This window comes from Pituophis catenifer, unplaced genomic scaffold, assembly GCF_029215685.1.
Source record: "Pituophis catenifer annectens isolate HBS135680 unplaced genomic scaffold, rPitCat1.0.hap2 SCAF_9, whole genome shotgun sequence".
NCBI classification, from domain to species: domain Eukaryota; kingdom Metazoa; phylum Chordata; class Lepidosauria; order Squamata; family Colubridae; genus Pituophis; species Pituophis catenifer.
The window spans coordinates 3701155-3728256 of NW_027256889.1; the positions used below are offsets into that span (position 1 = coordinate 3701155).

Below are 27102 nucleotides of genomic sequence, written 5' to 3' on the forward strand. Positions count from 1 at the left end.
AACTTTTCTTGCCATCGTTGCTAAGTGAATCCCTGCAGTTGATAAGTTAGTAACCCGGTCGTTAAATGAATCCGGCTTCCCCACGCACTTTGCTTGTTATGAGGTCGCCAAAGGGGATCACATGATCCTGGAGACACTGCAGCTGTCAGCTGTCAAGCGTCTGAATTTTGATCCCACGATCACAGCGATACTGCAAAGGTCATAACTATGAAAAATGGATTTAAGTCACATTTTTCAGTGCCATTGTCACTTTGAACCGTCAGTAAATGGAACGGCTGTAAGTCGAGGACCATCTGTATTCAAATCCGGTTGAGCACAACGAGAAGCTGATGTGGATGTTTGAAGACCAAAGGAATATACAGCACCGCATAGAATAATATTTCTCCTTTTTTTTCTTTTGCAGATGAATTAGGTAAGCACCTGGGGGGTTGTAGTGGGGTGTTGCCGTGGGGTGTTGCCAGCAAAAGGTAAGTAGATATTTGTCACCTAACTGAGTCGTTATTTTAAGGTTTGAGGCCCTAATTTTTCTCTCTGCTCTTATTCTGCATCTCCATCAAAGTGCTGGCTGAGATCCTTCATGTACTGTAAATAAGAAAAAAAAACCCCAGAATTACCATCATCTATCTGATGATGTCTTTTTAAAAAAAAAATTTTTTTTTTAAACAGTTTATTTTGTTAAGGAATTCGCAGAGTAATCCTTGAGTAGCAAGGGTGTGCGCATGAAAGTGATTGAGAGTAGTTAGGAAATAACACAGCCAACACACAGATACACTGAGTTGTGTTTACTTTCAAGAAATAGTAAAAAGGCACAGTCCAATAACAGTCCAGGTCATACACGTATAAAGCAGTAGATATCAAACAATAGTCCAGGGATAATCCAATAACAAAGTCTTCTTACCAGTCGTTGTAGTCATACACAGTAAGAGTTCTTCTATATTTGCAAACAGAAGCAAACACAGCAAAGCAGCAGTAAAGAGCAGCAAAGAGAAACAAACCAGGTTTCTAGCTCCCTCTTAAGGACATTGGCTACAGAGCTAACCAATCAGGACACCGTATGATGCAATACAGCAATACAGCAGTCTTAAAGCTATATTGATGGTTGATATATTGCCAAACCAAGAAGTTAGGTAAAATCATTTCCTAACATATTTATACATTTTCTCTTTATATACATCATCAGAGCCTTCCCCCCACACTTCAGGACCGGCCCCAACCTCCTCACTGTCTGAATTTGCTGCCAGATTTGCTGGCTGCTGGTGGGCCACAACACAAGCCATGATTTAGGGGGAGTCGGCTAATTGCAGCTTAGCCAACAAAGCAGAACTTAGACGAATGAGTTGGTTGCAACCTCTGGGCTTTCTCTTCTTCGTTTTCTAGCAATCATCGATGAGCTGATTAAAGAAGACGGTTTTGGGGAGGACCCAGGATCCGCCCGGGCGTCGTTGAATGGGGCCCCCAAGTTGATTCCCAGAAGCACCGACTTCACTCCGCTGGGGGAGATGCAGAGAGTTGAAAGGATGAGCCTCTTGCAGAACGGGCTGGAGACTTACGGGGTCTCGGGGGCCCCTGTCCCGGGTTCACCCCAGGATTCCTTCCCCCAACAGTTGTCCCAGAACCTCAATAATTTGTCCTTGCGGTGCCAGCTGGTCCCGAGAGGCCTGCTGCCCCTCAGCCGGGATTTGGATGCTCCTTGGACAGCGCCTGGCTCTTCGGGGTGCTCCACGGTGGCCCCAGAGCCGCTGGACGATGCCATGCGGGACCCTCCGGAGCTGGTGATTATAGAACAGCCTAAACAACGAGGGATGCGCTTCCGGTATCAGTGCGAAGGGCGGTCAGCCGGGAGCATTTTGGGAGAAGGGAGCAGCGAGACCAACAAAACATTGCCCACCATTGAGGTGAGCGGGTGTGGGCAGGGGAGGTGGAGTTAAAGGGTAAGCCCCACCCACAGGGGGAGGGGCTTGGAACAGAGACGCCAGGACAGGGCTTCAATCCAGGTGTGCTTTCCAGGTGTTGGAATAAGATGGATCACAAGTTGACTTTTTCTCTTGGGACTGATAGATAAAAGAGAAAAAAAAAAAACCCCATAAAACGCTGATTTTATAAACTATAACCGCCGTGAGATTATTGTACGCAGAGATGGAAAGATTTGGCGGTACAGGTAGTCCTCGACTTACGACTGCAACGGAGCCCAACATTTCTCTGGCTAAGCAAGGCAATTGATAAGTAAGTTTTGCCTCATTTTATGAGCTGTTTTTGGTTCAGCGAATCCCTGCAGCTGTTAAGTCTATCACAGAGTCGTTAAGCAAATCTGCCCCCCCCCCATTTTGCTTGTTGGAAGCTGGCTAGGAAGGTAATGAATGCTGATCCCACGACCTCGGGACCCTACAACTGTCATAAGTACATGCCAGTTGCCAAGTCCCTGAATTTTGATCACGTGACTGTGGGGAAGCTGCAACGGTCATAAGTGCGAAAACCAGGAGCGACTTTTTTTTCAGTGCTGTTCTAACTTCGAACAGTCGCTGAATGGACGGTTGTAAGTCGACGACTGCCTCTACTCCCCAAAGGAGAAACGGTTGATAAAGATAAAGTAGAATAGAGTAGAATAGAACACAACACAACACATACGGAATGGAATAACAGAGTTGGAAGGGACCTTGGAGGTCCAACCCCCTGCTCAGGTAGGAAACCCTACCATTTCAGACAAATGGTTATCCAATCTCTTCTTAAAAACTTCCAGGGTTGCTCCATTTACAACTTCTGGAGGCAAGTTGTCCCACTGATTGTCCCAACTGTCAGGAAATTTCTCCTGAATTCCAGGTTGCTTCTCTCCTTGATTAGTTTCCATCCGTTGCTTCTCGTCCTGCCTTCAGGTGCTTCGAAGAATAGTTTGACTCCCTCTTCTTTGGGGCAACCTCTGAGATTGATTGGTTCGATTTATATGCCGCCCTTTTCCGGAGACTCAGGGCGGCTTACAATGCGTTAAGCAATAGCCTTCATACTTTTGTATATACCTGTTTAGTAGGGCTTTCGTCCCCCCCTAAGCGGTGTTCTTTTTTTATACAAAGTCAGCTTATTGCCCCCACAATCCGGGTCCTCATTTTACCTCCCTTAGAAAGGATGGAAGGCTGAGTCAACCTTGAGCCTGGTGAGACTTGAACTTGCAGTAATTGCAGGCAGCTGGTGTTACTTAACAGCGCTTTAGTCCGCTGCGCCACCGAGGCTCCTTATTGGAACCCTGCTATCCTGTCTCCCCTAATCCTTCTTTTCATCAAACTAGACATACCCAATGTTTCTTTTTTTTGGGGGGGGGGGGAATATTTGGCATCTGAAACCTGGTTGTTTCTCCAGCTGCAGAACTTTGAGGGGATTCCGGAAGTCAAAGTGACAGCTTGCTTGGTGTGGAAGGACTGGCCTTATCGGATCCATCCTCACAGCCTGGTAGGGAAGGACTGCAGCAACGGGCTCTGTGAAGTGATGCTGAAGCCGCGAATCAATGCCAGGCATAGGTATATCGCTCGGTCTCTGTGTCAAGTTTCCGAAAGATGCCCTAATTAATTCATGAGCCACGATCCAAACTTCAAAGGAAATATATTCATTTATTAGGAGCAACATTCCGGCAATACTCGGATGTAGTTAGGACTAATCCTACGTAGATTTACGTTCCCCTATGACCCTGTCTCTCCCCTCCTCTCTGGCCATGTCATAAATCACATTCTCCAATTAACCGCTTTGGCTGGCTGTGAAACCTAACACCCTCCTTCTGATTGCTGTCAGAAAGAATGTATGGAATGCATTTCAGTTCTCCCTCCCTCCTGCTCATGGCAACTGGAAAGCTTTGCAAGTTGACACTCTGGGGCGGACGGTTTGGGGTGTTGAAATGGTGATGATTTGGAGGCCTGCACACCATCAAGTTTGATGTTGTGGCCTGTCAGCTGCTGGCCCCTCCAGCACTAGAATCAGAGGAGGAGGAGGAGGAGGAGGAGGAGGAGGTGTGGAAGTCAGGGTCAGCATCAAGGCAACCTGAGAGGTCCGAGGGGGAAGAAGGAATTGAGCTGGCAGAGAGAGAAAGATAAGAGGTGGAGCCTGGGCCATCTGTCAGCCCCCAGATGGAGAGTCAATGGCCGCCAGGTCTGGAGGTGGCTGATGAGGAAGAGGAGGAACAGATGGGTCCAGTGGCTGACGCGCGGATGCGCAAAAGGCAGAGGAGAGGAGAGCAGTGGAAATCTATGGGCCGGTCCTTGGGACAGAAGAGCCACTGCTGCAAGTGAAATCCCTCCCTAGCTCTGGGGATAAAAGGCAGGGGACTGAAATGAATAGAGGTGGCAGATAACTATTCATCTCTCTGCCAGACGGACTTGTTAGCCTGTGGTGAGAGAGAAACTTTTTGCCGGGGCTGCTGGTGCTCCTAATACAGGAATCTTTGAGTTAACTTCAAAGAGTTTGTCGTGCTGGGTCAGAACAATCGAATTACGACATCTCTCAATTACTGTCTGAAGCCACAGAGTGGTAGGAACTGAATTAAAAAAAAAAACCTTCCTAACCGTCAAATGGTTAACACTTCCAAAGGTTTGCCATGTGGTAATTTACAGGTAGTCCTCGACTTATGGCCTTTTTTTTAGTGACCCTTTGAAGGTGCAAGGGCCCGCAAGAAATGACTGAGGATCGGTTTTTACATTAGCCACGGTTGTGGCGTCCCCGTGGTCAAAATTCAGGCGCTTGAGGGTTGCAGTGTCCCAGGATCCTGCGATCCAGTCCTCAATTTACAACCCCTTCGTTCAGGGACTGTTCGAAGTTACAACGGCACTGAGAAATGTGATTTATGACCATTTTTTCAGACTGATGACCGTTGCAGCATCCTTGCGATCACATGATCAAAATTCAGAGGCTTGGTAACTGGCATGTACTTATGCCTGTTGCAGTGTCCCAGGATCATTTGATCCCGTTTTGTGACCTTCCGACAAGCCCAGTCAGTGGGGAAGCCGGATTCACTTTACAACCAGGTTACTAACTGAACAAGGGCAGCGACTCACTTCGCAACTGTGGCGGGGAAGGTCGTAAAATGGAGCAAGACTCGCTTGCCAGTCTCGCCTAGCGATGGACGTTTTGGGGTTCCATAGTGGTCAGAAACCGAGGACTACCTGTAAAAGCATCGTGTAAGTTGCTTTCCTTTCGTCGTGGGCTTTCTGTTGTTTGAACCCCAAACTGTCCTCTGCTTGATAGCTTTAACAACCTGGGGATCCAGTGTGTGAAGAAGAAGGACATAGAAGAATCCATAGAGAAGAAGCTACAACTGGGAATTGACCCTTTCAAAGGTGAGAAGAAACTCGCTTGCGTGTGTGTTTGGGTGTATGCACAACAGTTGCTTTGAGAGTTGAATGCAGCGAAATTTCATTTTAATGTATGCTGATTAGCGTACATTTAAAGTGACAATAGAATTATATTCTATCCTATTCTTATTATTTTTATTCCTATTCTATTCTACACTGCTCAAAAAAATAAAGGGAACACAAGCAGAAGACATCTGAGATCTGAATGAATGAAATACCTTATTAAATACTTTGTTCGTTACATACAGTAGTTTTGTGTTACCTTTTGTTGTTTGAGCAGTGTATAAACAACTGTATGTAAAGAACAAAGTATTTAATAAGGCTATTTCATTCATTCAGATCTCAGATGTCTTCTGCTTGTGATCCCTTTATTTTTTTGAGCAGTATATTATTATTGTTTTATTCCTATTCTTTTCTATTCTATTCTATTCTATTCTGAATTCTGAATTCTGAATTCTGAATTCTGAATTCCATTCCATCCCATATCACATTCTCTTCCCTTCCCTGCCCCAATATAAGTCTTGTAAATCCAGGTTGGAGAAAGCAATGAAGTTGGTTTCTGATACACGGAATCCTCAACTTATGACTGATCGCTTAGCCTCTGTTCTAAGTTATGACCTGATGTGATCTCCTTTTGTGACCGTTTAACAAGGAGTTCCAAGCTGGATCCTTAACTTCCAAGCAATAACAAATTTCTCGATTTCCCCCAGGATGTGCTGAATGAATCCCAGGTTAAAAACCACCGTCCTGGGGGCTGTTTTTTTTTTTTTCTTCCTATATGTATAGTACGTATTACTATTCTGCTGTATATACTTTGATTGGTTCACCTGTCCTCTCTTGCTCTATCGGTGTAGCTGGTTCCCTGAAGAATCACCAAGAGGTTGACATGAATGTGGTGCGGATCTGTTTCCAGGCCTCTTATCAGGATTCTATGGGGAAAACGTGGCATCTGAGCCCCGTCCTCTCGGAACCCATCTTTGACAAAAGTAGGTAGAGTTTAAAGAGAGGGGAGAGGCCGAGAGTTATTTCAAGCTGGGGAAAGGGAGGGAAGAAGGGAAGGGAGGGAGGAAGGGAGGGAGGGAGGAAGGAAGGAGGGAGGGAGAAGGCAGGGAGGGAGGAAGGAAAGGAGGATGGGAGGAGAAAGGGAGGAGGAGAAGGAAGGAAGGGATGGAGGAAGGGATAGAGGGAGTAAGGAAAGGGAGGCAGGGAGAGGGGGAGGAAGGAAGCAAGGAAAGAAAGGAGGGAGGGAGGGTGGAAGGAAAGGAAGGAAGGAAGGGATGGAGGGAGGGATAGAGGGAGGAAAGAAAGGGAGGCAGGGAGAGAGGGAGGAAGGAAGCAAGGAAAGAAAGGAGGGAAGGAGGGTGGAAGGGAAGGAAGGAAGGAAGAAAAGGAAGGAAGGAAGGGATAGAGGAAGTAAGGAAAGGGAGGCAGGGAGAGAGGAAGGAAGGAAGCAAGGAAAGAAAGGAGGAAGGGAGGGAAGGAGGGTGGAAGGGAGGGAAGGAAGAAAAGGAAGGAAGGGATAGAGGAAGTAAGGAAAGGGAGACAGGGAGAGAGGGAGGAAGGAAGCAAGGAAAGAAAGGAGGAAGGGAGGGAAGGAGGGTGGAAGGGAGGGAAGGAAGAAAAGGAAGGAAGGGATAGAGGAAGTAAGGAAAGGGAGACAGGGAGAGAGGGAGGAAGAAAGCAAGGAAAGAAAGGAGGAAGGGAGGGAAGGAGGGTGGAAGGAAAGGAAGGAAGGAAGGAAAAAACTATGGGCAAGTTATTAAATAATTTCTGAAGTCGCCAGAAGTTAGGAAGGCAATGCTGTTTGCAGTGCCCTTATTTATTGTTTTGGGGGAGTTCTAATATATTTTTTTCAGAGTTGTATGTACCCTAAAAAAAACACTCCGTCAGGAAATGGTGGTCTAAGAAAGGGCTGTTTTTAGTGATTTGGTTTTGAAACGGAAAATAGAAAACAGAAGTGCAGACTGTGAAAATAGCTTTTTTCTTTCTAGTGAAAAATGTGTTATGAAAAGAAAAAAAAAACTGCCAAGGTTGGTCTTGTATTTGTTATCCGGTGGTCAATAAAAAAGAAACTTTGTGCATCGTCAGTCACACAATTGTGGTGGGATTTTATTTTTTAGTTTATTCTGCTGTTGTCCTCTCCCCTGTCCCTCCATGAAATGACCCTAGACATTAGAATAGGTTTTGTTCCCCCGGGTATGTTTGGGGTATGTACTGAAATCTCGGCAGTGTTCTCTGCAAACCAGCATTTCCCTGACATAGAACCTCTGTGTGTGTGTGTGTGTGTGTGTGTGTGTGTGTGTGTATGTGTGTAGAAAGATGGAGGAAGAGGGGGCAGTTGACAAGCAACAAGATATCTACTGCTGGATCCAATCTCAGTCTCTCATTGTTCTGACCGAGGCTTCCCAAGAGCACGAAGCAGACTCCCTATCCCGACAAAAACCCCTTTTTATTAAGTTACTGTGAATTCCTCTCATTCACATCCAGCAAAGTCTTTCAGGGGAGAATTTACAGTCACAAACTTTATCTGGCTTGGAGAGCTGCCAGGCTGATATCTTCAAAACTTGGCAAGAAGTCTTGGAGAGTCATGAACCAATTAAGCGAACTAATTACCTCCTGCAAACTCCACTCCCCTTGCGCTCCTCTTTATTCCCTCTGGGAGGGGCAAATTCATCGTCCACCTGTGGCTTTACTCCTGAGTTGACCCTTGTTCTTTAGCTGTTCCCTTCTCCTGGCAGCTCTGCGCATGCGCATACTGGGAACAGGCCCCAGCTGTTTGTCTGCCTCACTGATGTCTGACTCTGAAGGCAGCTGACAACTGTCAGATGGCCCTGGCCCCCTCTCTGCCTCCGACGCAGAGCCGTCCTCGGAGCCTTCTCCAGACTCCAGGACTGGCCCATGTTCCTCCCCAACCTCCTCACTGTCCGAATCTGCTGCCAGCCCTGCTGGCCGCTGGCAGGCCACAACACTCATCAGCCCCAAACTTTTGGGGCACATGCTGGAACCAATATCAGGGAACTTCTCTCTTTCCAGACTGGAGCATGAAGAATAACAAATAACTAACTAGAATAACTTTAACTTTATTGTCAGTTTGAATGTACGCTTATCGGCACACATTAAAATGAAATTTCATTGGATGCAGCTCTCAAAGAGAGAGGGGTTCCCTGAGGATATTCCAAGGGGGCTTTTTGAAAAGGCAACCGGACTGTATTTTTTTTTTTTTCCTTTGAGGAAAAAGAAGACATTTCGCTTCTCATCCAAGAAGCTTCCTCAGTTCTGGATGGATGGAAGCGGCTGGGACGGAAGGATTAGTTCTGACATCAGCCAGCCAGAACTGAGGAAGCTTCTTGGATGAGAAGCAAAATGTCTTCTTCTCCTTCAAAGGAAAAAGAAACATGGTCCAGTTGCCTTTTCAAAAAGCACCTTTGAAACATCTGGATGACTGAGAATCTCCATAGATCTGTGATGGCACGTGTGCCAGAGGTGGCAGGCAGAGGTCTCTCTGTGGGCATGCGCGCCATTGCCAGCTGCTCTTCTGGCTTCCAGCGTGCACATGCGCACCTGCCAGCTGGTCATCGCGGGTGCCAGAGCAGCGGAAAATGGCCTGAAGTCGGCCCAAGAAAACGGCCTGGAAAACGGCCAAAAACAGGCTGGTTTGGGGGCCATTTTCTGGCATGTTTTTTGGGCCAAAAATGGCTGGAAAAACAGCCCAGCAAGCGGCCTGAAGAACAGCCCCAAAAACGTCCTGAAACCTGCCCCCAAAATGGCCTGAAAACGGCCCCCAAAATAGGCCAGCTGGTCTTCAGGTTTCCAGTCCTTCGGCACGCGCATATACACATGTTTTGGTTTGGGCATTCAAGTGCCGAAAAGATTCGCCATCACTGCCATAGAGGTTCCCTGAGGATGGGCTCCAGCACGATTCCGAAAAATCGGAAGACTAAATTCCTGGTCCAGTGGTGGGTTCCTCCCGGTTCGGCCCCATTCCACCGAGCCGGTAGCTGTGATGATATGACATCACCGAAGCAGTTCTGCCCCCCACCTGGCCCCCCCACTCCTGTTATTCTTACCTTTTATTTGGCCCCACCCCCAATCTATTGCTGCCTCCTGAGTCCCAGCTGATGGGCTATAAGGAGAAGGAGAAGATCCTCTAGTACAGTGGACTAAGCACTGTTATTAAGAACTGCTGCTTGCAATAAACTGCAAGTTCGAATCTCGCCAGGCTCAAGGTCGACTCAGCCTTCCATCCTTTCTAAGGTAGGCAAAATGAGGACCCAGATTGTGGGGGCAATAAGCTGACTGTGTATAAATATATAAAAGTATGAAGGCTATTGCTTAATGCATTGTAAGCCGCCCTGAGTCTCCGGAGAAGGGCGGCATATAAATTAAAGCAAAAACAAAACAAAACAACTGTTTAAACTCTTGCCGTGGGGCTTCAAAGAGCCGCCCTACAGCTGATCAGTGGTAAAAGGCAGTTTGGTGGTAGACCGGTGCCTCCAAAAACAAGTGAGTAGACCGGTGCCTCCAAAAATAAATGGGTAGACCGGTACAGCTCTGCAAGCAGTTAAAAGCCCGGTAGACCAGTACCTCTACTAAATCCTAAATAATTGTCACATGACCATCAAGCCACACCCACAAAATAAGCCACACCCACATAACCAGTATTAAAAAAATTTAGAACCCACCCCTGCTCTGGTCCCTATGACTGACTCAGATTGGATCCTGCAACATGATCCTGGGATAGGTTTATTTGCCTTCGTTTACAAAGTGGGAATTTTTTTTTTTTTTAATTCCTTCACTTTCTCTCTGCACAGAATCCACAAACACGTCCGAGCTCAAAATCTACCGGATGAACAAAGAACATGGAAGCTGCACTGGTGGCGAAGAATTTTATCTGCTGTGTGACAAAGTCCAGAAAGGTACTTGAGGGGAATGGGGAACACCCGGAGTCTTATATACCCCCCACTTCTACTAATTTGATCAAATTAGGTCGCCTCTATAGTTTTAGGCTCGGAACAACAAGTGCAGATAGTCCTCGACTTATGACCACATTTGCACCCAAAAGCAAGACAGTTGTTAAGTGAGTATTTGTTGTGGTCCGCCAGCAGCCTGCGGAGCTGGCAGCGGAGTCGGACAGTGAGGAGGCTGGGGAGGAACATGGGCTAGTCTTGGAGTCTGGGGAAGGCCCGGATGAGGGCTCTGTGTCGGAGGCAGAGATGGGACCAGGGCCATCTGGGAGTGAGGCACAGACTCTGGAGCCTCCAGAGTTGGACATCAGAGAGGCAGAGGAACAGGAGGAGCCTGTTCCTAGTGCATGTATGAGAAGAGCTGCCAGAAGGCACGAACAGTCAAAACAAAAGGGACGACTTGGGAGTAAGGCCAGGAGATGATTGGCCCCTCCCATAAGGCTTAAAAGAGGAGCAAAGGCAGGTGTGCTACTTGGAACATTGTACATCTTAAGAAGGTACTTGGTTGATACCTAGGACGCTGGCAGCAACCTTTATCAACCATTAGCACCAGTCAATGGTATTTGTGATGCATTTTCGAATATTCAGTTGACTGAGTTTCATGTTTAATGAATAAAGTAAATAATAATAAAATAACAGAGTTGGAAGGGACCTTAGAGGTCTTCTAGTCCAATCTCTTGCTTAGGAAGAAACCCTACACCACTTCAGACAAATGGGTATCCAACATCTTCTTAAAAACTTCCAGTGTTGGAGCATTCACAATTTCTGGAGGCAAGTTTAATTAAAAAGATTAATTGTTCTTAACTGTCAGGAAATTTCTCCTTAGTTTTAAGTTGCTTCTTCCTTGATTAGTTTCCACCCATTGCTTCTTGTCCTGCCCTTGGGCGCTTTGGAGAATAGCTTTGCTCCCTCTTGTTTGTGGCAGCCCCATGCCATTATTATAAATAATATAAATAATCCATTATATAAATAATTATATGTAAATAATCCATTCCATTATTGCTTTGACATTAGTGTAAGTAACTCTTGTCCCGCATCGAGTTGTCTTGTGATGAGTCGGCCGTGGCGAATTGTTATAGACCCGTCTTCAAGTTGTTAATCGTGAGAAACTTGGTTCACACAGCAGCCAAAGAAGTGCCGGAGAATTTAGATTCCTTGAATTTGATTCCCACCAAGCCATCCTAATCGTTGCTTCTCCATCTTTACTTGGCAGAAGACATCTCTGTCGTTTTCCGCAAAGACGCTTGGGAGGGCAGAGCTGATTTTTCCCAAGCGGACGTCCATCGGCAGATTGCCATTGTCTTCAAGACCCCCCCTTACCAACACCTGGACATCCTGGAGCCCGTGGAAGTGGAGGTGTACCTGCGCCGCTTGACGGACAGCGTTTCCAGCGAACCGTTCCCGTTCACCTACCTGCCCAAAGACACAGGTGAGGCAGGAATCGGAGAAGCTGTCTCTTACCGCCATTCGTTTAGGGACTGTTTGTAAGCTTTCAGTTATTATTCTTTGGATCCTTGGCAGCTGTTAATGCAATTAATTAACAGCCGTTGTTGTAAAAGACTGGTTTATTCAGTAAACTAAGGTTTGAATGGACTTTGTGCGTGCTGCGTTCTTTGGGGTCCGTAGCTGGGGCAGAACACCTGAGTAAGGCATCTCAGAATAAATGAATAGCTCTTTCTTTACACAGATACATACCGGATCAACAAAAAACGGAAGCAAGGTATGCCTGATGTCCTGGAAGAACTTTCTGGTCCAGGTGTGTATCCTTGGGGGGGGGAGGGGGGGTAAAAGCAGTGCAATATTGTGCCGGTAGAAGCGGGATTATAGGAGATGAATAGAATGGGATGGGATGGGATGGGATGGATAGGATAGGATAGGATAGGATAGGATAGAATAGAATAAATAGAATAGAATAGAATAGAATAGAATAGAATAGAATAGAATTAGAGTACAGTAGAGTAGAGTAGAGTAATAATAAAGAACAGAGTAGAGTAGAGTAGAGTAGAGTAGAATAGAATAGAATAGAATAGAATAGAATAGAATAGAATAGAATTAGAGTACAGTAGAGTAGAGTAATAATAAAGAACAGAGTAGAGTAGAGTAGAGTAGAGTAGAGTAGAATAGAATAGAATAGAATAGAATAGAATAGAATAGAATAGAATAGAATAGAATAGAATAGAATAGAATAGAATAGAATTCTTTATTGGCCAAGTGTGATTGGACACACAAGGAATTTGTCTTAGGTGCATATGCTCTCAGTGTATATAACAATGAAACATTCATCAAGAATCATAAGGTACAACACTTAATGATAGTCATAGGGTACAAATAAGCAATCGAATCATACTAGGAAATAATCAATATAAATCTTAAGGATACAAGCAACAAAATTGCAGTCATGCAGTCATAAGTGGGAGGAGATGGGTGATAGGAACGATGAGAAGATGAATAGTAATGCAGACTTAGTGAATAGTTTGACAGTGTTGAGGGAATTATTTGTTTAGCAGAGTGATGGCGTTTCGGGAAAAAACTGTCCTTGTGTCTAGTTGTCTTGGTGTGCAGTGCTCTATAGTGTCGTTTTGAGGGTAGGAGTTGATCAGGCTCAGCCCGAGAGAGGGGTCAAAGATGTCATCAGTCACGAGTCCCTGCGAGCCCGCAAGAAATCTAAGTCCAGCCCACCTTGAATGCCTCTCTTATCTCCTCGGTTTTTTTAACTGCCAGTTGGCCAGATTCTTGTAGTAGAGAGCTTAAGCTTGCAATAAATCTTTACACTCACTTGAACTGCCTGAATTGCTCGATTTCTCCGGTGCTTGAACAAAGGATAACCTGCTCTTATTTTCTTCTTCTTCTTCGGTATCCAGATCCAACTTTAGATTGCCAAAATGAAGCCACCTTCTTGGCTTTGTCGTTGGCCAAAAATAAGTCATTTCTGGCAGTAGCCAACGTATCAGCAGATAGGCTGGGCTGTGAGTCTCTCTGCATTCACACAGCCTGTTGTTATCCTCTAAAAACCTGCACTCGAGCATATTAGTCTCATGCTTAAGACACTCCAACCCTCAACCTATTCAGGGTCTTCCAAGTAGTATAAAGGAGATTGGATCCTTCAGCCAGGATGTCAGGCCCGAAGCCAACTTGGATTGGCCGTTGCTTTTCTCAGGGCTTCAGGCTGACACAGCATGGAACTGAAGGGGGGTAGTGATAAAGGGGGCTTGGTAGACAAAACAGAATAGCTCTCTGGTGAGTCAGAGACATTCGAACAGCTGGCTAGCCAGAGGAGGAGGAGAGAGATGTAACCAGGCAACCAGCTAATATCCAGATTGGACAATGTGATTTATTGTTATGAGAAGAGCGGAAACTTTTTCTTTTAAGGTTGTGGAAAGCGCGGGAATATTCAGAACTGGCTTTCCACCAGGTTGGGCCAAGATGGTATTTCCAAATAAACCTGTTCTTTGAGGAATCAACCTGCCTCGGAGTTCTGCTTTGAAATGGCTGTATTTCTTGCAATGCTGACACAGATCCTCGTTTAGTGTTATTCCTAGCTTGATGGTCTCCTTCCTCCATCTTTTAATTCGGTTTTGTTCTTGGGTACCCTCAGGAATGTTTGTTCTTGCCATAAAGTTGTTCCTAGAACTGAGTTGGCAGGCTTGGGGCATATCTGGGAAAATCTGACCCTGGTGGCCAGATATTAATGCCCTGTTTACTTCTCCAGATCCTCATGGGATTGAAGCAAAAAGGAAGAAGAAGAAGCCTGACTATCTGGATCACTTCAACTTGACTCCTTCAGCAGGTCAGTGTGTGATCTCCCCGTCCCTTGCTCAGCCCCACACTACAGGAGTGGCCAAAATTGTGGAAACTTTTTGGGAAAAGTATATTTTCTAAAACTAGCTAATAACACCACTTTTGGGGGGAGTAGTACCATAAAATCATATATCAATGGAAAGATAATTTAATCAACACTGTAATGCAATAACTTTTACGAAGGATTTGCTATTAGAATAGCAGTTACGGTATAAAGAAGAAAAGTGAAACACATAGAAAAAACGAGATATACAACAATTATCACCCTGTGAGTTGGGTGGGTTGGGTTACTAACTGAACAAGGGCAGCGACTCGCTTCGCAACTGTGGCGGGGAAGGTCATAAAACCAGGCAAAACTCACTTAACCATGGTCTACCGTAGCAACAAAAAGTGGGTGAGGGCCTCAATTGTGGTCGTAAGTCGAGGATTACCTGTACTGTTGCAGCGCTATTACAAAGGGAGCCAAACTGGAATAGCTAAGCGATCCCTGGGCTCGCTAAACCCCGAATCCTACTCACAAATTTTGTTTTGTTTTCCAGACTTCTCCCTGCTGTCTCCGGAAGACCGGGGTTTCCTACCCAGCATGGAACGTATCACGCTGCCGGATCTCTTTGAGGAATTTGGTCGGTTTCCCGGATTTTCACCTTACGGCGGCCCCAGCTTGAGCGACGTGGTCCTGCCTTCTGCTACGAACTACGCAGAGAGAGCAGAACAGGAATTCTTGCTCGATGCTTATTCGGTCCATTCGGGCATCACCGTCCCTCTGTCGCTGCCCGGGGACTCTGAGCCTGAAGGTGTGGCGACCTTGGTGGGAAGCAGCATGTTTCCCAGTCAGTACAAAGAGGACGAAGAAGATCTAGAAATGAAGAAGCCCGCAGATCTGTGACGGAAGGGCTGTGTAGACTCTCCATTTTGGGAGAAGCCAACAAAAGATTTATTTTCTTGCTGATCACCGAAGGAGGAAAAAGCTGGGAGGGATCTCTGCAGGATGGCCCTCTGTGTGAGAAGAAGACGGGAAAAAACACGGAAGGGAAAAGATCGCGCTTATCATGGAATAATGGAAGAGAAGTTGCATCCTTGGGCGGGAAGGACTCTCTGCATGCGCTTCCTGTTTTTCTCTTCCTTGATTCTCACAGCGCGTAAACTCCGAGTAGCGAGAACTGGACGGATTTTCAAATTCCAGCAAAGCTGCAGGATGGTTCCCTTGCGTTTCGCTTAGTGTGATGCACGAACCTAGGTTGAAAAATAACACGGGTAGTCCTCGACTTACGACCACAATGGAGCCCCCAAATTTCTGTGGCGAAGGGAGACGTTGACTGTTGCCCCATTTTACAATCTTTCTGGCCACCGTCGTTAAGCGAATCCCTGCGGTTGTTAAGGTAGTCACACGGTGGTTAAGTGAATCTGGCCTCCCCCTTGACTTGGCTTGTCAGAATGTCGCAAAAGGGGATCACGTAACCCCGAGACATTGCATCCGTCATAAATACGAGTCAGTCGCCAAGTGTCTGAATTTTGATCACGTGACTGGGGATGCTACCACGGTCATAAATGAAATACGGTCGTAAGTTGAAGACTACCTGTATTTTAGGGCTTATGTCATGATGTCAAAACACAACGGAGGATGCTTGATCTAAGAAATCAGTTATGCATGCCACTCTTTTCATGCGTGTATCCATCACTGAACTTTCTTAAAATGTGTGTGCACCCACGTATAAAAAAACCCCCATATAAGTGCCTTTGAGCCATGCACAAATAATGGGGTTCCCCTTCCCCACCCCCAGAACAGTTAATCCAGATGAGTCGTTGAATATTATTAGATTTTGCCCTCTGCACACATGGTATAATAGCAATAGCACTTAAGACTTATATACCGCTTCAGTGCTTTTACAGCCCTCTCTAAGCGGTTTACAGAGTCAGCCTCTTGCCCCCACAACAATCTGGGTCCTCATTTGACCCACCTCGGAAGGATGGAAGGCTGAGTCAACCTTGAGCCGGTCAGGATCGAACTGCTGGCAGTGGGCAGAGTTAGCCTGCAATGCTGCATTCTAACCACTGTGCACCACTGAAGGGAGGGAGGGAGGGAAGAAGGAAGGAAGGAAGAAGGGGAAAAGGAAGAGCAATAGCACTTAGACTTATATACCACTTCACAGCCCTCTCTAACCGGTTTACAGAGTCAGCATACTGCCCTCCCTAACAATCCAAGTCCTCATTTTACCGACTGTGGGAGGACGGAAGGCTGGAGTCCAACCTTGAGTCGGTCAGGATCGAACTCCTGGCAGTGGGCAGAGTTAGCCTGCAATGCTGCATTCTAACCACTGCGCCATCACGGCCAGTATAGCAATAGCCCTTAGACTTATATACCGCTTCTCGGTGCTTTCCAGCCCTCTCTAAGCGGTTTACAGAGTCAGCACATTGCCCCCAACAATCCAGGTCCTCATTTGACCCACCTCGGAAGGATGGAAGGCTGAGTCAATCTTGAGCCAGTGAGAATCGAACTGCCAAACTGCAGTCAGCCGGCAGTCAGCCGAATTTAGCCTGCAATACTGCATCCTCGCCACCGGGGCTCTTGGAGGGAAGTGGTATTATATGTCAGGATGTCATCGCACTGATGGGGCCATGATGTAGATTATTGTGACTTTACTGGATGTCTTTGCCTACACATATGGCCAGATGTAGCTAGTGGGTGACTAGGATCTGTATATGGGGGCCTGTCAGAGCTTGCCATCACAACAATCCTTAGTTATCAGGGGTGGTTCCTGGTATTCACACGGAGGACTTCAGCTCACAATAAATTGGGGCCGAATACCATCATCAAAATGCAGGAGACAATATTCCATTGTGCCTTAACTTACTTCCAAGAAGTCTGTGAGTACAGGTAGTCCTCGGCTTAACGACTACACAACTGAGCCCAAAGTTTCCGTCGCTAAGGAAGACAAATGAGTTTTTTCCCCATTTTATCACCTTGCTTGCCACGGCTGTTAAGTGAACCCCTGCGGTTGTCGGACGTTGTAAGGGAATCTGGTTTCCCCATTCATTTGGCTGGTCGGAAGGCCGCAAAAGAGGAATTACGTGACCTCGGCACATGCCACTGTCGTAAGTATGAGCCAGTTGCCGAGCTTTTGATCACGTGACCATGGGGAGGCTGCAATCGTCATAAATGTGAAAAACGGGACACAAGTCACTTTTTCCAGTGCCATTGTAACTTTGAACGGTTGTATGAATGGTTGTAAGTTGAGGACTACCTGTTTTGACTTACAAAGTCATAACTCAATGTTTCAGGGACATTGCTACCATCATAAATACATGCCCATTGCCAGGACTCAAAATTTTAAATTTTGAACCATCACTAACGAACGATTATCAGTGGAGCATGACCTATACACAAAGTAGAAGCAGTCTCGAGCTACAACCATTCATGTAGTGGCCATTCAAAGTTATGACGGCACTGAAATAAGCAACTTATAACAGTGGCCCTCAAATTTCTGGGCACTGGGGACTATTTGTTCTGACCTAGGCTCCCTTAAAAAGCAGGAAGCAGGAATTGGTCCTGGCAGAACCTCTTTTATTTACACGACTGTGAATTACGTTCATTCACAGTCAGCAAGGCCTGTCCAAACAGTTTTTTAAAGGAATATTTATCAACACAGACCTTATCTCACTTGGCAAGCTGCCACGTAACTTGTTTCCAAATGCAGAGTAAGGCCAAACTTGGCACAGAGTCTATTAGAGTCATGAACAGAACTTTCCACTCTTGAAACTACCGAATGAATGAATTGTTTCCTGCAAAAGCCCGCTCCCCGTTTGCTCCTCTTTTGTTTCCTATGGGAGGGGCCAATCATCTCCAAGGTGTGGCTTTACTCCCAAGTCAACCCTGCTTTCTGAGTTGGTCTTGTCTTCTGGCAGCTCTGCATGTGCACACTGGGAACGAGCTCCAGTTATTCCTTTGCCTCGCTGCTGTCTATCTCATCCGAGCATTCCCCAGCCCCCAGGACTGGCCCAGGTTCCTCCCCAACCTCCTCACTGTCCGATTCTGCTGTCAGCTCCGCTGGCCGCCAGCGGGCCACAACACCAGTTCCACGGAGAAAAGTTTTTCCATGGAACTGATGGGTTGCGGTTTCATGTTCTGCCTCCATCCCGCAGATGGGACTTCGTTGTTTGCGCAGCCTGGTTTCTGGCATGCTGCGGCCCGGTGCCAGTTCATGGACTGGGGTTGGGGACCCCTGACTTATAAGGTATCCCTAGGTCACATGAACAAAATTTCAACGTTTGGCAATTGGCATGTATTCACAAGAATACATGCACTGTCCCAAAGTTATGGAATCGCTATTTGCAACCTTCCCAGCCGGATTCTGACAAGCAAACTCTTGTGGAAACTCTCAAATCTGGTGGAAGCCAGATTCATTTAAAGACGGCACTGTTTCACTTAACAACCATGGCCAAAAAAAGTTGTAAAATCGGCTGCGACTCACTTAACAAACACCTTGCTCAGCAAATGAAAATTCTGGTCCCAATGGTGTCGTAAGTCGAGGATTAACTTGTATCCATTAATCTGTTTTCATATGGGGTTGAACCACCAATCTAATCTCTCTAACAGTAGTTTTTTTTTTTAAAAAAGGTTTAAATTTGTGTGTTTGAGATTCTTTCTACCTGGAGAAATTACAAAGATTTATCTGATGACTTCTGTGTGCGACCAATCATTCTTTTGGTATTCTTAACTATCTTTCTTCCCTCTTTTCAAAACAGGGTGTTTTATTTTTCCCGATGGAAGCGATCTTTTTTTTAGATGTTTGCTTTAACATGGTCAATACAATTGACCATTTAGGTAACCAGGAAAAACAGTTTGACTGAAATCCTGGATTGCAGATGGATTTATTTTTCCACTGTTCAAATCCCATATCCCATAATAATCATCCACATCTGTCTGGATTTGTTTCCAGTAGGTTCTGCATATATCAAGTCAAATCAAATCAAATAAAACTAAATTAAACTATTCGGTTTCACCAAAAGGCCCGAGGATTACATATTTCTAAGCAATGCAAAGGGGGGGGGGGGAAATTCCCCATCTTTTAAAAAAAAGCTGGGTCAATGTCTCCGAACACCATTGGTGGGTTCCTCCTGGTTCGGCCGAGCCCGTAGCGGTGACGATATGACGTCACCGAACCGGTTCTCTTTGTTCAGGAGCTGGGTTCTCCCACCCACCCCCCGCATTATTCTTACCTTTTATTTGGCCCCGCCTCCAATCTATTTGCTGCCTCCCGAGTCCCAGCTGATCGGCTAGAAGGAAAAAAACTGTTTAAACTCTTGCCGCGGGGCTTCAAAGGGCCGCCCTACAGCTGATCAGTTTTAAAAAGCAGTGTGGTGGTAGACCAGTGCGCTCCAAGAACAAATGGGTAGACTGGAACAGGTCTGCAAGCAGTTAAAAGCTTGGTAGACCAGTACCTCTGCTAAATCCTAAAGAATTGTCACATGACCATCAAACCACGCCCACAAAAATAAGCCATGCCCACAGAACCGGTAGTAAAAATTTTTAGAACCCACCCCTGCTGAACGCCTGAATTTTCCATCACTCTTACAACCTTCCTAAGCCTGTAAAGCAGTGGTGAAATCCTACCGATTCGCACCGGGTTGGGCAAACCGATAGTGATAGAAACTACCAGTTTGGGCGGACCAGTAGTAAAAAAAACCCTACTGGTTCCTCCCAACTGGTATTTCCGACGATCAGCTGTGCCGCGCGATTTAAAATTGCTAGAAAACAGGAAATCCTACTTTCTAGTGAATCTAAATTGTGCGGCACAGCTGTTCCCCCCAACCCTCCTTTTTCCATGCGTTTGCTACACACCGCGCATGAATGCACACACCACGCATATTTGGCACACACTACACATGTGCACACGCAGCCGAATTTTAATTGCGTGACCAGGGGGAGGCCGCAACAGTCGTTAAGTGTGGAAAAACGGTCATAAGTCACTTATTTTTAGTGCCATTGTAAGTTCGGTCACTAAACAAACTGCTGTAAGTTGAGGACTACTTGTATCTGTAGCTCCAAGGTTGGATTTTACATTTTAGAGGTCACAAAACTTCTGATGGGGAATTCTGGGGAATTTCCCAAGCTGGGGAATTCTGGGAGTTGAAGTCCACACCTCTTAAACTTGCCTTGCTTGACTTAACACACCAGGAAAGCACCAGGTGGGGATACCTGACAATGGTTTCAGACAAACGAATAATTCAGATCCACAATTCAGCCGCAGCCGCGCGTCTTCCAACAGGCGGCGCTCGGGATTCGAACCCGCCACCGGGAGGAGGACGCGGCTTCTGCGCCTGCGCGTCTCCGAACCCGCAGAAAGCCCCGCCGCCGACCGTTTGGCGCCTAACTAACCTGCGCCATCGATTGCGAAGGGGGCTGAACTCGAGCCGTGATTGGCTGACACCCTCGCCGTCACGCGACCCTGCTTGGACCAATCCGAGGGCCGCGGGGAGGTCCGACTGTTGCGCCTTCTTTCCCTTCCCAGGTTGCTTACTCTGTAGAATTCCGAGTCATTTCCGCTTCCGGGGGAAAAGGAGCTGCGACTTTGGCGCAGGGTGAGGAGGGGTCCCTCCTGTCCTTTCACCGGGGCGAGGGCAACCGACGGCCGGGAAGAGGCGGCTTCGGAGCCGGAGGACGGGAGTGGGAGGGTGGAGAAGCTGCCTGGAGGGGGTGGGAGCCCGCCTGAGAGGCCGTCGCCTCCGGGAGTCTCTCTCGGCTATAGGCGGGTGAGGGTTTCGTACAATTCCCCGCTTTTATAAACCGCCCCTTCCCCTAAAAAAAAATGCCTCAAGCCCCCGTTCTGATCGGTTAACAGAGAGCCCCATTTAGCTTCTGTCATCGGAAAGGGGGAGGGGGAGCTGCAAGAATCTTGAGGACTAGCGCCCCTTTCTTTTTTAAACGAGTGGCAATGTTGTCTCTGACTGCTGAATTAGAGAAGCAGTAGAGGATTTAATTTAATTTAATTTAATTAATTCAATTTAATTTAATTAATTCAATTCAATTTATTTATTTATTTATTTAATTAAATTTCTATACCGCCCTTCTCCCGAAGGATTCAGGGCGGTGAACAGCCAGAAGATAAAACACAGAAGTACAAAATTTAAAATAAATGAAAACGAATTAAATCATTTAGGCTGAATTTTAAAATACCCCATAATTAAAATTTATGTTTAAAATTTAAATTTAAAAGAGGAGATGATTTAGGCCAGGCCAGCTTGATGAAATAAAAAACGTTTTAATTTAATAATTTAATTCAATTCAATTTAATTAATTCAATTTATATGCCGCCCCTCTCCGAAGACTCAGGGCGGCTCGCAATACATTCCAAAAAAATCATTATAAAAAAACATTTTAAAATTAAAAACATTAAAAACTCATTCATGCCATTCATGGCCGGATCTCGCCAGATCACAAGAGCGAGATCAACGGCCCCAGGCCTGCCGAAAAAGCCAGGTCTTCACCGCTTTTCCGAAGGCCAATAGGGTGGGGATGGTCGGGACCTCAGGATCCTTAAAAGGTTACAGAAGTGTTTCCTGTTAGGTCTGGAACAGTCCTTCCCGTTTTCCTATCGTTAGTCGGGTCTCCTTTTTTTCCTTTTTCAATCAATCAATCAATCAATCAATCAATCAGGATAGAGCCGGAAGGGACCTTGGAGGTCTTCTAGTCCAGCCCCCTGCTCAAGCAGAAAGCCCTATATACCATTTCAGACAAATGGCTGTCTAGTCTTTTCTTAAAAACCTCCAGTGATGGAGCAACCGCAACATCTGGTGGCAAGCTGTTCCACTGGTTCATTCTCCTCCCTGTTAGGAAGTTTCTCCTTCATTCCAGGTTGCTTCTCTCCTTGGTTAGTTTCCCATCCGTTGTTTCTGCTGCTTTGGAAAATAAATCGACCCCCTCCTCCTCTTGGCAACCCTTCAAATATTGGAATCCTGCTATCATGTCCCCCGTAATCTTTATTTTCTCTAGACAGGCCATACCCAATTCCTGCAACCGTCCTTCATAATGTTTTAGTTGCAATTGTAATTTTGAATAAATTTTCTATTAAAAAAAAATTCCCATACCTGAAATAACATTTGGTGGTACTCTTTGTATGGCTGCCTGAAATCCTCGGGAGAAAAACTGCCTGTCCCTCAGCTAAATTGCGAGCTATCTTAACATTTAGATTAAAAAAAGAATTATAGTTTTTACATTTTCTGACTTCCTATTTATTTAGGGCGCTCCTTTCATAGAGGGAAAAAAAAACCCCGTTAATTCACTGTGCTTGGGGAAAAGAAGAGCATCCATTTTGACTTCTCTCAAGGTCCTGCCCTCAGTGAGTATCAGTTGTGCGTGCCAGATACCCGTCTTTTGTTTTCTTTATCATCCAAAGTACTTTGACTGCAGTGCTTCCTAATTTCTCAGTTCATTTTTATAGTTTGCAGTATCTGACCTACCTTCAAATTGTTGGGTTTTTTTTAAACATGGAGTAATTGATCTACCTAATTCTAAGAAAAGGCAAGTGAAAGAATGGCCATATATGACTTTCAGTACGTGGAATCTGCTCAAGGCAGTTCATTTTACCCTGTCTTGACATTACCAAATGGTTCAGTAAAATCAGGTATCCAGAGACTCTGGAACTGATTTGTCTTCAAGGGCCGGTAGAAGCTGTTTGGAAGGAAGCGAGGCCAGCATAGAAACTCACATGGTGGATTTCATCTTTGCATAGATGTTCGATTTCTTGTAAAAATAAAAGTTTAAGTTCTGGTGAAACTCTAGATTAGGGGTGTCAAACTGGATTTCTTCAAAGAATATTTTGGTAGAGTCTATTGGAGGCTGGGGTGCAGTGTGAAAAAATTGCTGTATTAGATTTTGTTATATTTCCCTTTCCTCTTCCCCCCTCTCCCCCTTAATGCATGGTCGTGCTTCTTTTCCTTACCCTGTGGAACAGTTGGGAGAAAAGCAGGATGTGGCACGAAGCTCGAAAACATGAGCGAAAGCTGCGGGGGATGATGGTGGATTACAAGAAAAGAGCGGAACGTCGGAGAGAGTATTACGAAAAGATAGTGAGTGTCTTTCTCCTTGGTTTGTTTTGGGAGAATGGCTTATGTCTGCCGCCTCCCTCTTTCAGAATTAATACCCTTCAAGAAATGAGCGTGAGGTGTTACGTTTTTCTTGCGAACAGAATTTTCTGACAAACGAAAGCGAATCTCCGGGGCCCAGGATAATGTTTGCAGGTTCCAATCTGGGTCAGTCACAACTAAAAAACAACACACAATAGGCATCATATAAATACCACACATAGAACAGCCCAAAGTACACACATTTGCTAGAGAGAAGTCCCCTGAAAATGGGCTCCAGCACAAGTCTGAAAGCTTGGAGTACTAAACCTCTGGTCCCGGGGACCGACCCAGATTGGGATCCTGCAGAATTTTCTAATACTGAATATTGTTGCAGAATTGCTGATGTCAACATATTTGCATCCGCAATGTCCCCTGTCTGGGGGGAATATGCCAAAACAGCCGCCCATATCAAAACCTTTTGAGCTCTTCATAAGACTATAATGGGGCACTTAGCTTCCCATCTCTTTACCTTCCTAGCCCTTATGAAGTTATTTTTTCCCCTCCCAATTTTGATGGAGGTGATTATTAGATTTACTTCTCCCTCGGCTGCATCTTTAAAGAAATTGTCATTGTGTGCATTTTTATTGTTGTATGAGTCCTTTTGTGGATTCTTAATCTGTAAAATTGCATTTGTTCATCTTCAAGGCGCTTTCTAGCTTCCTTTTGTTGGCTTTTGGTTAAGCTGTGGGTGTGTTTTATACCGGCCAGTCCTCAGGTTTTAGGGTGGGTTATTGGGGAGCAGCTGATAGTTATATGGAAAATGAGGGCTAGTGGAACAGATATTCGGAATATGCCAGGCCCTTTTGATTAAACCTGGTGGTGGTTTAGGTTCGTCTCTTGCCATCTTGAAGGAGAACTGAGAACTGAGAAAAGACATACAGTATATAAAATCCTGGAAGGAAGAACTAATCCTGAAATTAGTTTTGTTAAAGTTACTACAGTCTTTGGCCAACATTTGGCACACATTTAAAATCCTCAAACATCGAACAAACTTAAGAACCAAGGGAAAACTTAAACCAGAGATATGATGTGTATGGGGTATGTGCGAAGTTAGCACCCCCCCCCCCCACCCTCTCCTAGGAAAAGGAGATATTTTAGGAAATATTAAAAGGACAGAATATTTCCCCTAAAAGGGAAGCAGAAACTCAGGCCCCCCCCCCTTTGTCAATGGGCCATTAAGGCCTGGGCCAATCTATTCTACATAACAAAGATCTACCTCCTTCAGGCAGAGCCATAGTAGGAATTGCCCAAAGCCCCTTCATTACATCATCACCCAGCAAGGCTCAACCAAGCCTGGGACACAGACAACCTACAAAGTCACCCCTGCATGGCCCCCTGGGAGTCTGACAACCAACCAGAACACAAGCTCAAATTCAAGGCCCAACAGAGGGTCTAAAACCCAGGTACTCTCAGCGTCTCTGCCCTTTTTTGCTCAGGATCTCAAGCCATGTGATCCTGTTCATCAATAAACCTTCTTTCCAAGCAACTTCCATGAATCCAGTGTCTTTTTCTCCACTTTGAACTGAACCCAGATGGACATTTCTTTGAATGGGAAAAAAAGGGGCTTAAATGCAATCTTTCCAATAACAAAAGGAGAATGAAGCTGCCATGCAGCGAGATGGCCAGCAAACAAATGGAATCAACAAAAATAAAATATCAGTAAGGACAAAATCCTGGAAAGATCCTACACGTCGGCTGTAAGATTGGAGTTGGATCAAGTGTTGGCTTGGGGCAGTCACCAGTGGGTTTCTTTCCTTCTAGAAAAAGGATCCAGCCCAATTCTTGCAGGTCCATGGACGTGCCTGCAAGGTGCACTTAGATTCTGCTGTGGCTCTTGCAGCCGAAAGTCCTGTGAATATGTGAGTAGTTTGCATTTTCGGCCTGAACAACAGTAGAGCAGTGTTTCCAAACTAGGCAACTTGGAGCTGTGTGGACTTCAACTCCCAGAATTCCCCAGCCAGCAGCTCATAATAAGAATAAGCATTGAGTGGTGGTTGTTTTTTTTTTAATTGGTGTTATGTCCTTACAGGATGCCTTGGCAGGGAGATACCAACAACATGATTGACCGGTTCGATGTACGGGCGCACCTGGATTACATCCCCATGTATACTCCTCCCCTGCTGAATCCAATGTAAGGCCTTTGTTCCTTTTTTTTCTCTCCCCGCTCTCCAACTCTCTGATGCTGGAATGTACAGCTCCTTGCGTCAATCGGAGGTTGAGAAAAGAGAGTTTGGTTTGGCTTCTGAAAGACTTTGGGAAGGAATAAGCTCCTTTGTTAGCTGACTGATGGATTCCTTGAAATTGTGGCTGGGCAATTAAATCGCGGTGGGCTGCTTTTGTGCCACAGGCCCAAGCAGAAAAATTGCAGTCATTTGGCTGACATATCAGAGGCAAATAGGAAGAGGAGAGAGAATAGAGTAGAGTAGAGTAGAGTAGAGTAGAGTAGAGTAGAGTAGAGTAGAATATAGAAATATAGAAAATGAATAGAATAGAAAATAGAATAGAATAGAATAGAATAATAGAATAGAAAATGAAATAGAATAGAATAGAATAGAATAGAATAGAATAGAATAGAATAGAATAATAGAATAGAAAATGGAATAGAAAATAGAATAGAATAGAATAGAATAGAATAGAATAGAATAGAATAGAATAGAATAGAATAGAATAGAATAGAATATAGAATAACAGAGTTCCTGCTCAGGCAGGAAATATTATATCATTTCAGACAAATGGTTATCCAATCTCTTCTTAAAAACTTCCAGTGTTGGAGCATTTACAACTTCTGGAAGCCACGTTATTCCATTGATTAATTGTTCTCACTGTCAGGAAATTTCTCCTAGGTTATTAATGTGTTCTAAATGTTAATGTGATGTGGGAAACCAGTTGGTATCAAATAACATGGCCTTTTTGTCTTTGGGGGAAAGGCTCAGATTAACACGGGGAGTTTTTTCAGCCCGTGATTTTCGGAACTGGGGTGCAGGTGGGAGCAGCACAAGGCAGATCCGTTCTGCCAGTCTTGGTGTACTTTTCAAAGACTTTCTCACCTGACTTTTTGCATACTTAGGATTTTAATTCCGGTCTTTTTCCTCTTACGCCTCCAGCTCTCCCGAGCAGGAATCTGACGAAAGGAAATGCAACTATGAAAGATACAGAGGACTTGTGCAGAACGATTTTGCTGGCAGTAAGTCCTCCTCAGTTTTTCTTGCCCTGCTGTAGAGCACAGAGGTTTAAGGAATGGAGGCTGCTTCTCTCCGAACTTCTCTCAAACTTGCTCCTCAAGCCAACACCTAGATTTTTAATGAATTTAATTCGCAGGGTTCATTCTTGAATCAGCCTTAGAGGCAGCAAGGTTGAGGGAGGGATTATAGGTATTCTTCAACTCATAAGACCCGGGCTTATTTTGGGGGGAAATATGATACCTGAAGTCAACCTGTTCTGACCTAACAAGCAGGAGGCAGGAATTGGTCCCGGCAAAACCTCTTTTATTTACACGACTGTGAATTACGTTCAATCACAGTCAGCAAGATTTGTCCAAACAGTTTTTCAAAGGAATATTTCTCAGCACAGACCTTATCTCCTTTGGCAAGCTGCCACGGAACTTTTTTCCAACCACAGTACAAGGCAAAACTTGGCACAGAGTCTCTCAAAGTCACGGAATGAAGGAATTGTTTCCTGCAAAAGCCCACTCCCTGTTCGCTGCTCTTTTATTTCCTGTGGGAGGAGCCAATCACCTCCAAGGTGCGGCTTTACTCCCAAGTCAACCCTGCCTTCTGAGTTGTTCTTGTCTTCTGGCAGCTCTGCGCATGCGCACACTGGGAACAGGCTCCAGCTGTTCCTCTGCCTCCCTGCTGTCTAGCTCCCTCTTTGCCTCCAATGCAGAGCCCTCG

The 27102-nt window shown here is 45.5% G+C and overlaps 2 protein-coding genes across 7 annotated transcripts in view; both read left to right on the top strand.

The window, feature by feature from the left end:
• Positions 1 to 1337: 1337 nt before the first annotated feature.
• RELB (RELB proto-oncogene, NF-kB subunit) lies at positions 1338 to 16090 on the top strand. The gene is made up of 9 exons (XM_070949517.1): positions 1338 to 1895; positions 3349 to 3506; positions 5221 to 5312; positions 6182 to 6313; positions 10139 to 10243; positions 11505 to 11720; positions 11979 to 12047; positions 14001 to 14078; positions 14629 to 16090. Exons 1-9 carry the CDS (start codon positions 1500 to 1502, stop codon positions 14973 to 14975), a joined length of 1593 nt encoding a protein of 530 aa, XP_070805618.1. The 5' UTR covers positions 1338 to 1499; the 3' UTR covers positions 14976 to 16090.
• Positions 16091 to 20638: 4548 nt separating this feature from the next.
• CLASRP (CLK4 associating serine/arginine rich protein) overlaps positions 20639 to 27102 on the top strand; it is a 32856-nt gene continuing 26392 nt past the window's right edge. For 5 of the 6 annotated variants that reach the window (XR_011600777.1, XR_011600779.1, XR_011600778.1 and 2 more), the window contains exons 1-6: positions 20639 to 20668; positions 22327 to 22425; positions 23041 to 23155; positions 24974 to 25071; positions 25242 to 25343; positions 26317 to 26396. Coding sequence is in view for 3 of the 6 variants with exons in the window: in XM_070950170.1 (XP_070806271.1) it covers positions 23057 to 23155; positions 24974 to 25071; positions 25242 to 25343; positions 26317 to 26396 (379 nt within the window). In the remaining 3 variants the exon portion in view is untranslated. Of the gene's footprint in view, positions 20669 to 20782; positions 20840 to 22326; positions 22426 to 23040; positions 23156 to 24973; positions 25072 to 25241; positions 25344 to 26316; positions 26397 to 27102 lie in introns of those variants that run through there. The other variant, XM_070950172.1, reaches the window with a different exon arrangement.

Bases quoted from the DNA above. Each gene is read 5' to 3' on its own strand.
- RELB (XM_070949517.1), top strand. From the start codon at position 1,500: ATGCAGAGAGTTGAAAGGATGAGCCTCTTGCAGAACGGGCTGGAGACT. The intron at 10,244-11,504 runs GTACTTGAGGGG...TTTACTTGGCAG, and splicing joins GTGTGACAAAGTCCAGAAAG to AAGACATCTCTGTCGTTTTC. The intron at 14,079-14,628 runs GTCAGTGTGTGA...TTTGTTTTCCAG, and splicing joins CAACTTGACTCCTTCAGCAG to ACTTCTCCCTGCTGTCTCCG.